Source organism: Abrus precatorius, unplaced genomic scaffold (genome assembly GCF_003935025.1).
Source record: "Abrus precatorius isolate BTA unplaced genomic scaffold, Abrus_2018 Scaffold10, whole genome shotgun sequence".
Classification (NCBI taxonomy): domain Eukaryota; kingdom Viridiplantae; phylum Streptophyta; class Magnoliopsida; order Fabales; family Fabaceae; genus Abrus; species Abrus precatorius.
In genome coordinates this window covers 26,191,688-26,208,627 of record NW_020874292.1, presented here as the reverse complement: position 1 = coordinate 26,208,627, position 16,940 = coordinate 26,191,688, and the positions used below count along the sequence as shown (strand labels likewise).

General features: G+C 26.9%; 1 protein-coding gene across 1 annotated transcript; it reads left to right on the top strand.

Annotated features, from left to right (window-relative positions):
- Positions 1–8,234: 8,234 nt before the first annotated feature.
- LOC113852140 (cytochrome P450 710A11-like) lies at positions 8,235–9,794 on the top strand. Its single transcript, XM_027482388.1, has one exon. It carries the CDS (start codon positions 8,235–8,237, stop codon positions 9,792–9,794), a length of 1,560 nt encoding a protein of 519 aa, XP_027338189.1.
- Positions 9,795–16,940: the final 7,146 nt, after the last annotated feature.

Here is a 16,940-nt window from a genome sequence, read left to right as displayed (position 1 = left end):
AACATGGGATAACGTGGCCACATAAGAAAGATAGCATGTTATTTTGCTTTAGAAAACGTTGAAAGGTCTGTGAAAAAGGAAAACACGGGAAAATTGTGCCCTTTAATAACTATTTACGCATAAAAGTCACACTAGTAGTAGAAAAAGAATATACTGAACATAAGATTTGACTTTTCTTAATTGAAGATATACACTTTTGAAGTTAAAGTGTAATTATAAGTACTGATCATAAAAATAACGATTAAGTCTATATTTAAAGCATCTTCTCTATCTCATCATCGTTAATTAATGGATAAAACTCAATTTTCTCCACAAATATATAACTTAGTTCTTTTTCTTTTTTATTTGTGATTTATAAAGCAATTTGATTCTGGGTACAAGATACAGCTTTACTCGTTCAATAATTGAACAACCTAAGTTTTTATATTAATTGTGTACTCTTTTTTATCTATACGATTTTCTCCTGCAAATTGTATCGTATTATTAACATTTATGAATACAAAATTGAATTGATTTGTCAGACATGCATGGAGCAATAAATTTGTCCCGTATTTGTATTTAGATGCTACAGAGATTTGAGAATAGACTACCTTACCAATCCATATTTAAAAATTTATTTGTATTTAATTAATATAAAACTACTTTTAATTGGATTAACTATTATAAATTATTTTATAATTTTAAATTTGAATCTCGTTAAATGCTGTTATATTAAATACTTGAAGAAATAAATTTTGATTTTCAAGAAAATGATAATACAATTCATTTTTTTTGTTAAGTTTATTTATACGTATAATTATTTTAAATATTGTGAAAATACACGGAAAATTAATTAAGTTCGAAAATAACTGATATAATTATTAAATTTTAAATAAGGACTTATTCATGATATTTTATAATTATATGTGTATTTAGGTCGATTTAATTCACAATAAAAGAAACTTTAATCAAACGTTTTCCTTGAGACATTATAAGCAATGCACGCAGACATGATAGCAATCAAAATAAAAATCACATCATACATTTATTTAAATTCTAAATATGAACTTTTTGACAAAGATAAAAATATTAAGTTATAGTTTTAGAAAATGACAAAAATTCTGAGATGTAGAATTGATAATTTTTAAAGTATAAATTAAGATTTAAAAAAATGACCTAGTTATTTTTTAATTTTAAAAAATTGTCATGTAAAATTACAATTCTAATTCTAAAAAGTTACTAAATTTAAAATTTAAAATTAATGAATCTAATTCTAATTTTAAGTATTAATTCCACACCTAATTCTATGCGTCAAACAGACACATATATTTTATAAAATTATACATACTGAAAGAACATTGATTAATCAGAAATATTCTTTGAAATAGTTTAGCTTTAAATCTTGGAAAGTAAAGTAAACTAATCAAATCAAACAAAAAAAAAAACTTGTAAACTGAAAATTTAAACAAGTTGTATAATGCAATTAACATATATGTTATGTTCTAAATGATAATTTATTATTTAAAAATTAAATTATTCGTAAAGTCATGCTTTTTTATAGTTTGACACATGTATATTTTAAAATTAAAATTGACCAAAGATTATATATGAATTAGACTTTTTTTTATAATATTTTTTTATCCACACTTTTGTTGATTTTATTTAAAATTTTAAAAATTAAAATTACTACTTAACTTTCTTTTATTACTTATATAAATTATATTTTAATGAATATTTATTTTTATATTTATAAAATCATCTTAATTTTTATCTCTATTTTTTAATTTGAAGTTTGTTTTGTAAGAGTCTCATCATTTAAATTTATTATTATTAATATGTATTGATTGTTGACATTTATTTAATTTAAAGGTTATTTTTATACTATTCAATAAAAGTATTATTTTAAAAATATTTAATTATATTGAAAATTTATTATTTTAATATATATTATTAATAGTTATATTATTAGGTTAACATAAATTTTTAAAGAAATTATTTTAAAAATAATTTTATTGTCTATATAGTTATTTATAAAAATATAAATTTAATTATTTAATTATATAAAATAAAGCACCCGTGAGTTGGACATGCCGGTAAATTAGCAGTAAAATGAACAAAAGGTAGCTGTGTATCAAAGTTTAGGAGAGGAAGCAGTAGTCTCAAAATTTGAGACGTGATATTTTAAGTGAGTAAATTATTTTGTAAAAAAATATAATTTTATAAATTAAAATTTATTGTTTGAATAATAAATTTAAAAAATTTAAAATTATAAAAATTTAAGTCAAGATTTTTAACATACTAAATTAAAGAATTACAAATTTTAACAAAAGGGTAAGGATTTGAAATTGCTTTTTTCATTTATTACATGTTTTATTCATGTTTTTATTGATTTATTTATGATCATTTTAATAATTTAAATTTTATATTTTTAATTAACATTGTAAAAAAAAGTGATAATTTTAATTTTTTTAAATATAAGTAATTTAATTATTCTACCCAAAAAAATATTAATAATAAACAAAATTTAATTATTATATCAAAATAAAATATTTTTAAATAAAAAATTTAAATGATGTCATTTAAATTTTTTAAAAATTTTATTTATTTTATCTGGATGGGATATTTCAAGTGAGTAATTATTTTTTAAAAATTAAAATTTTATGGTTAAAATGTATTGTTTAGATGTTTTATCTTAAAAAAAATTTAAATTATTAAAATTTTAATGAAAATTTTAATAGACTAAGATGAATAAGTTACAAATTCTAATAAAAAAGTAAAAATTTAGAATTACGTTTTTTTATTTGATGTAAGTTTCATTCATATTTGTATTTAATTATAGTTAATTTTATAATTTATTATAAAGACGTGGTGCGCGTGGAAACTACTCCATATTTAATATTATCATGCCCAATCCAACATACCTGTAAAAATAAATTAAAGGGATCGCAAATTATTAGATCATCGAAGTTACCACATTATTTATTTCACTTGAATGAAAAATAAATATGCCTTTAATTTCATTGTTACTATTTAATTTTTTTTTTTAAATGCAAGGTTCACGCTATCATCGTTATTTCTAAGTATGCTCATTATTGGCAGATATTTTATGTTTTTCTTGCATTGGCACGCGTCAATTAAGGAATAATAATAACAATAAAATGCCAAGTGGCACCTCGCTTGCGGGGACCAGCCCCTTCTTTTTCAAGTATCCTTCTTGTTTTGTTATTTTGTTCGTGACATGCATTTCCCATTTCTTTTAAGAGATAGATATTATTGTCTTTTATTTTCATCACAATGCACATATATACAACACTATGACGATAAGGATTAAATTATTTTAATAATAATAATTTTACATACTATCAAATTTAATCATTATAATAAATTAAAGTATATAATGAAATATCAGTTTAAGTATTGACTTAGTGAATTTTTTTAAAAATTAATTATTATTTCATACGTAAAATATTATACAATATTATTTTATTATTGCATCACCGCCATGCTGTAGCAACCTTAGACTAGAAGAACATTCTACACTTTACATAGTACATACATACGATATTATCAACCGTGGCTTTTGCTGAAGTGCTATGCTATGTTTTATGGTACCATGTGTTCGTTACGGTGTCTGCATGTGGAAAGAACCTTTCAGCTTTTTGATCGCGTACCCAAATAATGAACCCATGAAGGAAATATCAAATATACGATGTTCTAAAGAGATGGCTGGTCGTACACGATTGCGAATTTGAAGTCTTGTCAAATTTGAAACAAATTGAAAATTCATTCTAATGTGACAGAAGCAAGCAATTGACTTAATATATTCCCACGGGAAATTAAAAATAAAATAATATGATAGGCTTCAAATATTCCAAAATGATCACTTTCTTTTCAAACTTCTTGAAGAAAGCTAACACTGTTGTTGAAGGAAAGAAGGAACTATCATTGCAGTTTGGAAAAAACAGGAGAGAAAAATAAAAATAAAAAAGTATGGAAGATGTAACGACTGATATGACCAAAAAAATAGAAGTTGAAAGCAAAATTTTAATATGTCACACTTTTATAAAAGATTGTAAAGAGATATATTAGCACCCTATATATTTTATAAAAGTGATTGTAATTTGATGTCACAAACCTCCCAAGACTCTATATTTTTGTCATATGTCACAGTTTGGGTAAATTTTTATAACATTTTTTTCTAAGAAAAAAACTAATATAAAAAATAACCTATATTTTTATATTTTAAAAATATTTTTATCCTATTTTTTGATAATTTTTTTAAATGACCAAAATTGAGCCTTAATTACGTAAAAATCAAGTTCAAATGATGAAAAACAATTTTCTCTAGTTTGCTTCCTCTGTTTTGAAATAGTCTAAGGGTCAGGAAACAAAAAAAAAACATTTTTATTTAGTGGATGGTTTATTAAGAAAGAATATATATATATATATATATATATATATATATATATATATATATATATATTCTGGTGAATTATCTAATATATGAAGATAAACTTGAAAATCTTGAATTCTACTTCTTATCCTTTAGTAGAGGCAAGAAACACGAAAGAGAGAGAGAGAGAGAGAAATCGACAAAAACAAAAGAAAAAAACACTGGGCTCTAAAATTTTTTATATTTTCCTCTGTAAGAAATATTTTATCAAGATTTAGGGTAATTATTTTGGTGAAAATTCAACAAGACTAATTATTTTATATTTTCTTATGAAGATAAAAATATCCTTAAAATAAAATATTATTTTGTTTTTTATGTCTGATAAAATAAATAAAGAAAATACTTTTTTTCTTTTTATTCTTCTCAATTTAAATAATATAAAACACATGTATCCGTTTTTTTTACCTGTATTTTTCCTTTTGTGTTTTTATTTTTAAATGTTTCTTTTTCTCCCTCTTGTCAGATCTAAAAACTTCAATTCCAAGCTGGCAAATATGGTATTTGTTGAGTTTAAGATAATCATGCAAACATAACGGATTAATTGAGTCGTTGTTTTTAATATATGGGTGGAGTTGGTATAATGGAATTTCAGCTAATTTACGTATAATATAGACGTACGTCATTAACATATTTAGATTTTTTTAACTTTCACTCCTACCTAATTCACAGTTAAGACATCTAACTAAATCGACCATAAAATCTTATTTATAGATAAAATATAATAAATTGAATTTTTACTCTATTAATTACTTTTTTCTTATTAGCTAAATCTTTTCATGCTCATTAGACTTGAAAATAAAAACTATACTTCAACTTGTTATTATTAATATTAATGATACAAGAGGAATACTAGCAACACTCTATGACTATGACATGCTCTTTTAGAATACTTCTAATTATTAATTAAAAATCATCAAAGTATAAAATGTTTTATTAAGTATTTTTTGAAATATAATTTTGTATCATTCGATACATGTGTGTCTATTGAGTTATTCTTATTTTAGTTTTCAGCATACACACATCTGTATATACAGTGACAACGGCAGCATAAGAACAATCAAATTATAACTCCTATTACTGTGTTTACCGGTTTAACAATAAAATATAAAAATATAAAATTTAGATGGATTATCTTTTGTGTTTGTAATATTATTTTTTAGTTTAAAATTTTATCTTAATGATTTATATTTTAAAATTCAACATTATAAATTAGTTTAAATTATTAAAAGAAAACTTTAATTTTAATTAAAAACAATATCACAACCATCCAAAGAATAATAACTAAATTATTTAATGTAAATTCTATTTTATTTTATTCATCATTAGATATCGAAACATAATTTAAAAGCTCGACTTTAAAATAATAGTTCGGCAGCTCACTCAACCTTGACAAATGCCACACGTCGCTGAATAAAAAATACGTGCTTAGTTTTTGCAAGCTTTTTTATTACATGGTTAAGTTATATATAAATATCATTATAAAATATCGCTAAAATTTATGACATGTTATAATTTTATACTTTTTTTAACATTTTTTTTGTCCGAAGGAACGTTTATGATAAGCCTGAAGAATGAACAAATGGAATAAAAAAAATATTATAAAAAATTATATTCACATACTCAAAAATTATATTTCGTAACTTAACTAATTATACACAGTTGAGAGGACCATTGTTTAAGTTATTCTAAAAAATACAAGTTTGACGCAATTAACGTGAACTCATTGTGATACCCATTAATGAATTGCCGTAACAAAACGTTATTATGTATTATATGAAATTTTTTTTTTAATAATTATGATATTAATGATCAAAAATCATAAAAGGTGTTTAGCTCATTGTACGATGCGAAATATTTTAATAGGTGGTAGTGCTGGAACAGAATGCTCCAAGCAAAGTACGAACAACAGACAATTAAAAGGTTTACAAGAAAAAAAAAATACAGCACGAAGAAAAGGTTTCTTTCATTCTCTTTAAAAATAAAAATAAAAGAGGTTTTTTACAATTTGGTGAGAGATTAAAGAAAATAAAACTGGAGATTACATTAATATTTCTCACATTGATTATAATTTTCAAATTATTTAAGAAAATTAATATATATATTTATGCAATATATTATATGAATTATATTTTTGTTAACTTCTACTATAGTTTTTTTATACCTGCCTTTATATATAAGGATGGATTTGCATTGTTCATAATGGGCCAACTGCTTCTAGAAGGTTTTGTCAGTAATACATGTGTTAATGTTTAGTGATATTAAATTCAATGTCGTTCAACTATTTAACTGTTTGCTTTTAATATTGTTTCATAAAATGATGATAAAATTATGTATGTTACAAATAAGTTAAAACTTTTTAATTCATGAAAAATTAATGTATTGTTAAATGTTATGTGTTTAGAACTTAAAAAATAAATAAATAAAACTTAAAATTTGATAAATTAAAAATATGAAATACATAACAAAATAATTAATTTTTTTTGCAGGGAAAGCTTTTAGTGTTACATATGCATCGTTACAAAAGATCAATGAAGAATAAAAAATGCTCAAAAGAGTTGTTAAAATATATACATTGATAATGTTACCCCTTGTTTGTTTCCATAGAATTGGCCAAAAGATATCTAGATAAGTGGGGGGGTTATATTTTTTTTTTTTAGTTAAAATATTTTATAATTAAAACATTAATATATATAAAATTTATAACCTTTTTCTTTTTACTGTCTTTCATATTTTTCGAATTATAAATAACTTCAAAGTTATTTATTTTTTATGAAAAAAATTAACTTGAACTCTTAAGACCAAGTTTAAATAATTAATAACAATAAAAGTGTATAAAAAATTATAAGCATTTGGTATATATTTACAATGTCAATATAATAAATAATTTTTTCATAAAAATATCGTATTTAAATGTTTAAACTTAATTATAAAAATTGCGAAGTTAGTATTTTTATTTTTATTGAATTTTGTTGATAGGTGATGTTAATTAATACTTCAAGAGTACTGGTTACCGAATTAATAAAGAATGAATTTTTATTTAAATATGTTAAAATATATAAAAATAGTGTATCTTTTTAACAAAATATTTTTAATTTTTACTGTTTAATTTTTTTATTAACTTAAAATTTGAAAACTTAAGTTTAAACATTTAAAAGAGGTGAATTTTTACAATGTCAATGTAATAAATATATTGTTTATAATAAAAAAAATCATATTTAAATGTTTAAACTGAATTATAATGAGTGCGAAGCTAATATTTGTTTATTTATTGAATTTTGTTGATAGGTGTTGTTAATTAATACTTAAAGAGAATTGGTTAGGGAATTAATACACAATAAAAAAAAATGTTATTGATAGGTGTAATTGTTACGAAAGTATTTGTTAGTTTTGTTTGAAGGAGGATAAGTGGAAGGGGGGATTGTATGAGGAGGAAAGGGAGGAAGATGAAACGGAAGGGGGGGTGTTGAGTGTAGAAGAAGAGAAAGGGGGAGAGGGATAATTTGAAATGAGGAAGCGTTATTGTTATTGTTAATGTTAATGTTAATGTTGTTGGTGGTGTTGTCGTAAACGATGTTTCCCACGTCATAGGGTGGCCTGACCTAGCTGGATCTGAACCCCACCATAGCCCCACCCTCGCCTGCCTCTTCTTCTCCCCAATCCCCGCCCTTTGTCTTTTATTTTTATTTCTAATTCTCATAGCTGCAGCCCCCGTTCCTCTCCCTCTCAAATTTGACTTCAAATCTCACTCTTTTTACAATCAAAATAAATCCTTATCCACCCTCGCCATTGGACTTAGAACACAATGGGTATGACCACTCTAACATCCTCTGTTGTCTCCTTCTCCTTCAAGGACTTAACACCCTACTTCCTATGCTTCCTACTCCTCCTCCTTCTCCTCGAACAGATCTCCTACCTCCTCAAGAAGGGCTCAGTCCCAGGACCAGCCCTAGTGCCACCCTTCCTAGGCAACGCAATCCCATTGGTACGAAACCCAACAAAGTTCTGGGACCTGCAATCCTACCTAGCCAAGTCCACCACCCTAGGATTCTCCGTCAACTACATCATCGGCAACTTCATCGTCTTCATCCGAGACACCGAACTCTCTCACAAAGTCTTCGCCAATGTCAGGCCCGACGCCTTCCGCCTCGTCGGCCACCCCTTCGGCAAAAAACTCTTCGGGGAACACAACCTCATCTACATGATGGGCCAAGACCACAAAAACCTCCGCCGTAGGATAGCCCCCAACTTCACCCCCAAGGCCCTCTCCACCTACACAAGCCTCCAGCAAATTATAATCCTCAACCATCTCAAGTCATGGGTCCAGAAAGCCCAAGCCCAACAACACTCAATTCCCCTCCGTATCCTCGCCCGCGACATGAACCTCGACACTTCCCAGACTGTCTTCGTCGGCTCCTACTTGGGCCCAAAAGCCCGAGAGCGCTTCGAGCGTGATTACTTCCTCTTCAACGTCGGCCTCATGAAGCTCCCCATTGATTTCCCCGGCACCGCGTTTCGAAACGCGAGGCTCGCCGTCGACCGCCTCGTCGGAGCCCTGGCCACCTGCGCCGAGATGAGCAAGGCGAGGATGGAGAAGGGAGAAGAACCTTCGTGCCTCATCGATTACTGGATGCAGGACACTCTGAGGGAAATCGAAGAGGCAAGGCTCGCCGGAGAGCACGTTATGCCGTTCACCTCGGACGCCGAGATCGGCGGCTACCTCTTCGACTTCCTCTTCGCGGCGCAGGACGCGTCCACGTCGTCGCTGCTGTGGGCGGTGGCGCTTCTGGACTCGCACCCGGAGGTGCTGGCGAAGGTGAGGGAGGAGGTTGCCGGAATCTGGTCGCCGGAGTCGGACGTGCTGATAACTTCGGAGCAGCTGAGGGAGATGAAGTACACGCAGGCGGTGGCGCGTGAGGTGGTGAGGTTTCGGCCGCCGGCGACGCTGGTACCGCACATCGCGGCGGAGAGGTTTCCGCTGACGGAATCTTATACGATACCGAAGGGAGCAATTATTTTTCCGTCGGCGTTCGAGTCGTCGTTTCAGGGGTTCACTGAACCGGACCGGTTTGATCCGAACCGGTTTTCGGAGGAGAGGCAAGAGGACCAAATATTTAAAAGAAACTTTTTGGCGTTTGGGGCTGGGCCCCACCAGTGTGTGGGCCAGAGGTACGCGTTAAATCATCTTGTTTTGTTTATCGCCATGTTCTCAACGTTGATTGATTTCAAGAGGGACAGAACTGACGGCTGTGATGAGATCGCCTATGTCCCCACTATTTGCCCCAAAGACGATTGCAGGGTTTTCCTCTCTAACCGTTGCGCACGGTATCCTTCCTTCCCTGTGGTGGATGAGCTTGTCAAATGACTGTAATGCCCTTCTCTTGGGTTTGGTTGTGGGTTGCAGGTTACCTCTTTTCTTTTGTTCTTCTAATTTAATTTCATTTGTGTCTTGTGTTTAGCCACCACAAACAAAAAATTGTGTTGACTTTTGTTCTTTGGATTTGTTGGTTTTATGATTCTTGTAAAAGTTTTTGTATGTGGATGTGAGAGGTCATTGGATGGTGGATGATTGGGTGCTTATTAGCAATCAAATAAAATGATACTAAAAAGAAAAAAAAAGAAAAAAAGACATGAAATTCATTGAGATTGCCTTTATAACTGTTGGGATGCCACTTTGTCCCTTCTATCTTGTGTAAATATCTTCTGTAAAGGTGTTTTTCTTTTGGAGAAGACAATTTAAATACTTGTGAATGTCACGGATGATGAACATTATTGTTCCATGTCTGTATAGCTAAATCAATCATTATTAAATAGAATATGTAGGAGCAGCTCACGTGTCCAAAGTTTAAACCAGGATTTGTTAGGGCCTAGCTAGGTTTTAGTAACATTTTTTAATATTGTTTAAGTCTCTTTTTTCGCAAAGATTAAAGGAATACATGTCTTAAAACGTCTCTTAATATAAATTTTTAATTAAAATCGCAATTCATTTCACAGTACGAAACATGTTTCGAAGGGTGGTGAAGTTTAAGGTGGTCAAAATATTTCACGTGGTCACAGGTGATGAAGCAAGGTGACCCAACCACACATGTCCTTAACTTGTTTGCTTTACAAGTCCTCGTAAAATTAAAATTGCAAAACAGTAGTACTTTCACCCTCCCGACCATCTTCTCTTTCTTGTGCCACCAAACGACTTCGAGGAGATTATTTTCATGGAAGTGGCATTTACCTTCTTTAGTACATAGCTCTCTTCATCTTTTCTTTACATAACTTCTCTTTGCCCCGCACGTTATTATTATAATCCTATGCATGGTAGGATGCGACTCGTATGATAATAAAAGTCTTATATTATTTACTAACAAATCCATAATATATAAGAGAGTTACCGATATAAATTTCACAAAGTATTTTAGAAAAAAAATATATATTCAAATTTAAAGTTTACCCTTCTCCAATCTTAGATTGATACACACAAAATTTTGATATGGAAAGAAAGAAGTTTCAAGCTTTTGCAGCCAAACACAAATTATCATGCTTTCAATAGCTTAGACGCTTTCTAATTCTGTTAGTATTACTATTATATCTATAACCTTACAACATAAACAACTCGTATCCTTTTGGGATTGTGTCATCTAAATACAGTAAAGTTTGTACTTGTAAAGTACACAACCCCTTTTCTTCAAATTCAGCAATATTATCTATCCACTTGGTGTTCTTAAAAAATGTGGAAAGCAATGACTTGCTACTTTATGCTCTACACGAAACCCATTTTTCAACTCCAGATTGGTTCCTGTTTCCTCCTTATTGACAGAAGGCAATTGTTACTCATAATGACATCGAAACCGTGCAATCAACATTGTCACGTACTTCAATGACCTCGGAGACTAACAAACATCGGATTCAATGGAATCAATTCTCTATCTATTAATATCATGTACTCATAATAACTCTAATTTGATATTTTTCAATCTAATTAGTTAGTTTCATAATTTAACCCTTGATTTTTATTTTATCATTTTAATTTTCATTTTCATTTGATTTAATCATGATGACATAGCAAATGATCCCTAAGAGAAGACACGTAACAAATAGAGGTAGATTTTGTGGTCACATACCACATGGCATTGATTTTGGATGTGGCACCAAATTAGAATTAAGCATCCTTCAATGCCGCTATTTTGCGTCTTCATCTTCGTTCAGAACTCTTCTTCCTCGATTCTTGTTGTAAAGTCAAGTTTCGCTTCCTTGGGATCTTTTGTGTTCTATTTAAAGGCTTCAGCCACTGATTCATGGATTAATTGGTCAGAGTCAAAGTCAGCTAATTGAATGCAGAGAAGAATCCAGAATGTCACAATTCTTTACAAACTTTACACATTTTCATTTTTTCAAATGTCGGCTAATTGAAAGTTTGTTGTTGAAGGTTAACTCTTATTTATTTTTTCTATTTTTATACTTTACAAAATTATTTAATATATTTCAGTTAGTTTTACTAAACAACTTTAATTTAATTGGTTAACTTTACAAATAAAATGTTATTGAAGAAAATTTGAGCAATAAAGAAATAAAATGAGAGGGGCTTCCTAAATGATCCAAAATATCATAAATGTAGTTTGGTGGCTTCTAAAAAGCTGTTCAAAAAGTTGTTTGTGTCTTATTTTATAAACCTTGTCGAAAATAGGTATTACGTAAAAAAAAAGTTATATCAAGTTAAGATATCCACTTCAGGCACATTGACTTTTATAGGTTAATGTAAAATACTTTATATACTTATCAACTAACTATACTCTTATCATAATATTAGTATAGTCACCACTAATAAGTAATATTCATATAGTTGTCACTTTTGAAAAAAATTACTAAAACATCTATAGTCGTCAAAGATTTTTTCTTAAAGATTAAAAACTTAAGAGTAAAAAATGTTATTAAAAAAATTGAAATATATAATTTTATCAATGTATTTATTATGATTTTAAAAAAATTGGTGTTATTTTTTATTTTTTTTCTAATTTGGTTATTAAAAGATTAAGATTGTGATTTTATTTTTTAGTTGTTAGTTCTTTAATTATTATTCTTAGAAAGAAAAAAAACTTCTAAAATATGATTTACAGAAAGAGTGAGATAGAGATTGAGCGTAAATTTAAAAACACTCTATCCATTTTTATGTCCATTTTGAAGAATATAATTAATATATATATATATATATATATATATATATGATTAATTGCTTCTTAATTTTTCATATATGATTAGTATATAACAAAATTAAAATTCACAATAAAAATAATATTATGTTAAATTTTTTAATAAATTGGTATATATTCTATATATTCTTCTTTTTTTTATATACATATTATTCTTTATTCTTATAAGTTGTACTTTTTTTATGAATTTTAATATAAAAATATTTAACAACACAATTTAGTAAGCTTCATTTTCTTTTTTTTAAAATAATTTTATACATAAATTTATATGATAAAAAATATGAAATAAAATTATTAAGGGGATAAAAAATAGTCTATATAACTTTTAAAATATCAATAAATTAGAATACACTAAAAATTTAATTTTATATTAATCATTATATAAATTAATTAGTTTTGTTAATATGATAATTCATAATTAGATTTCAGCATAAAATTATTTATACTCTTAATATGTTTAAATTAAATTTAAAAAATATTATAAATTTTTTTTATAGGTATAAGTAAATTTTCTTTTTACATGCAAAACATAGAAAGATTAATAGAAACTTTAATGAATAGGAAAATTTTTACTATTTTCTTGTCAAATTGAATCCACTCCTACTGTGACAGGAATTTGATGTTTTTTTATTTAAACGAATTTTGTGTATTTTTTATAAGAGGGTGAAAGAGGGAAGGAGAACTGAGTGTGAAGTGAAGAGAAAGCTGGAGATAGAGAAAACGGATGGTATAATGATGATGGTGGGAAAAAAAGTAACGTAAGTATGAGAGTAGGAAGAGGAAGAGAAAAATTGAATATGTGGTAAAAATAAAGATAAAGAGAAGAGGATGTTAAAAAAAAAAAAGAAGATGAGTTGAATATGGAAAATGATACGAAGATAGGATAGCAAAAATGTTTGAGAAATGAAATATGAAATTTGTTTAAAAAGAATTTTTTATAATTTTGCTCAAACAAAATTATTTTTATTTAAAGATACAATTTAATGTTCAATTTCTGTCCCATGATACTATTTAAAAATTCTTTTTTTTTAATAAAATTTTAAATTTCATTTTAATAATAGATATCAATATTTAATATTAATGTATTAATATTTAATGTCAAAATTTATTTGACAAATAATAAAAATGAGAATACTCATTAAATTTAAACTACACTATTTGCCACAGACGAGACAGGAAAGTAGAGGACTCGGTGGTGCGGTGTCACATGCACGCGCTTCTGCATTTCAGTTTGGGATTCATCTTCATTGCATGAATGCCTTCTGTCCTCTATGGAAGAGTTGAATCTCCTCTTTTTCTTTTTAATATATATTTTTTGAACTATACTCTTTTCGTCATATGTTATTTATCTTCCAAAAGAATGTATACTTAAAATTTAATAATCATAAAATAAAAATATTAACTTTAATTTTATGACTGAACTTAAGTATTTAATAATAGTAATTTTTTGTTTAAAAATATTTGTTTGTTATGATTTTATATCTTTAATATATTTAAATGCTTAAATATAATCTTAAAAATTAAAATTAATGAAATCGTAGAAATTATTATGATAAATTTCTATTTTTAATTATTTTTTACAAATAGTTAAACTGTAATCATATATTAATTAATATATGTTGATATATTACTAAAAAAATTTATTCAAATGATTAATATTTAAAATTATTAAATAATTTTTAAAAATTTTAAACTCTAAAATATTAAATAGTATGGGACAAAGAGAGTTTTTTTTAAATTTATATTTCATTACTTTAAATTGAATCAGATAACTTTAATTGAAACATTAAATATTTTAATACTTATTTTTCTAACATAATTTTATAAAAAAGAATAATAAGTAGTGTTCTAAAATGTTTATGGGAAGTATTCAATAATTATTATATATTTTTAATTAAGAAAATGGAAAATTATTATTTATTTTGATAATGCAATGGATATTAAACATTGTGTTATTATTCTTAATTATATTATAACGGTCGTGAATAAAGGATTTCACAGTTTGTTTGTGCTTTATTTCGACAATTAGTTTGCGATAAAAGAAAATGATTATTTCACATAATATAATATGAAATATACATATTATATTCACAAAACTTATGTTGCTACGTTACAGATAGTAAGGGTAAAAATGGAAATAAAAGAAATCATAATCATGTGAAGGTATCATTACCTTAGTTGCAATTTTTAGTGAATTAGTCTCACTTTGAGTGAAGGTTGTTAATAGAAAAAAATAAATAACTTACTTTTTATACTTTTTAAAACGTATCTTTATGATTAATTTAAAATTAAATTTTGTTCATAATTTTATGATTTTTTTAATAAATTTATTCAACGATGCGTTAAAGAGTGTCTTGTTATGCCTCCTTTAATATTTATAACTTAGTTTGAATAAATGTGTAGATAAATCTTCATAAGAAAAAAATATATATAAAAAATAAAATAATTTGAATTTATTTTACTTTATGAATAAAAAAAATTATCCAAAAACTAGACTTACATGGATGAGTCTGCCACTTGCAACGTGTAGGTAAGAAGTCAAACTAAGATGGAAAATGGAAAGGTGGACTGTGGACATGAACATGACTGAGATATTGAACAAGCAGTTGGTGACATTGACAAACCAATATCAAGTTTTTTGCATAAAAACATTCGTTTTTGTCTGGAGGAAAATATTAGCCTCACTCTCAATATGATGGTTTACTTTATATATTCATTTTTTTTTCTTTCTGCAGATTGCAGAGTCCACATAAGAAGAAAGAACGGTTCAACCCTCCGAAGTTGCTCAATATAGACAACAGTCCAAGAATAATTTCTTTCAGAATAATGCTTGATCCACATTTTTTTTGTTTTATGCTCCCTCACACTCTTCATAAATATTCAATCATAATAATAATAAAAATTTTATGGTAAGTGTAAAAAAAATTGAAGACTCATTCTTTGATGCACGGGATGGTACTCCTTCATATAGAAGTATGTGAATTTTACGCTGATTTCGTTTGAAAGTTAAATTTATTATAAATCTGATTTGCTTAAATTGTAATTAAAAATGTGACAAATAATATAATTTTAATTTTTCGCAATTATTACTGATAGATGTACCTTGCCGAGGACGACAGTGATGTCTTCTTCCTCGGACATACCGGAAAAATCCCAAAAGCAATTTTAAAGAAGGAAAGCTCTCTACGAAAAATTGCACATTAATTAAGGTTAAAGAAAAATTACTCTATGATTATTATAAAAATAACTTACTTAAGTTAGTACTTAATCAAACTGTAATCATTTTGTCAGATTTTTAATTATAAACAAGTCCATAACAAATAGTTAAAATTTTTAAAAATTTTGTTAACCTCAATCTTTAGAATCAATGATAAGTAGTTAATAATAGTAAAATTTTATTACAAAAAGATATATTTATTATATTTTAATATAATAATTATGTATTTTTTTTATAAAATTATTTGTTATTATTTAAACTCAAGTCTAAAAATTGAAGTTAATAAAATTTAATTTTTAAATATATAAAAAATAATTTAATTTGTAATCATGCGAATAGAAAGTACTTTATTAAAAGAATAATAATTTTATTTAGATAACTTATTGACAAATTTAAGAGAAGAAAAAAATATATAAAATGAATAATATTTATTTTATAAATTAATTTTTTTTTAAATTTTAGAAAAGTTAAATAAAAAAATTTAAAAAATGAAAAATATAGATTAATTTTAATTTATGAAAATTTTTAATCATTTTATATATATTTTTTCTCTTAAATAAACATCCATAAATTCACTAAAACAATCCTAATATATTCTTTACATCCTTGTGTCTCAGATTAATCATTAATTGTTAGCTCTTGTTTCACGCTTACACATAAAAGATATTCTCAATTAAATTATAAACTCAAATAATGAGAACCGTTTAAGTTTACTCAGTTAATGTAAAGTTATATATTCTTTTCAATTCAATTGTGAAACGTATTCTCGTTTTAATATTGGTAGTGACTATCCTTGCATGCCTTGCCACTTGCCATCGATGAGAGAGTTGTTGTGTCCAATTGAAGCAGGTAACTTTAGCCTTCTTGATGTAACCTCACAGTAGCTAATTAAGTTTTGTAAGGCCTTTAGAAAAGTTCACAGTGAAAAATAATTAGCTTCTGAAGCTTTTCAAGCCCCTTGATAAATGGTTGGTATTTGATAAACTTTCCTCTCCATTGTCTTATTCTTGAAAACTAGAGAGGGAGGAGTATTATTTTGCGATCTCTTATCAATTTCATTTTTCTATAACATCATATCAGCTTTGTTTCTTGTGAA

Excerpts from the sequence above, each read along its gene's own strand:
- LOC113852140 (XM_027482388.1), top strand. The coding sequence starts at position 8,235 with ATGGGTATGACCACTCTAACATCCTCTGTTGTCTCCTTCTCCTTCAAG.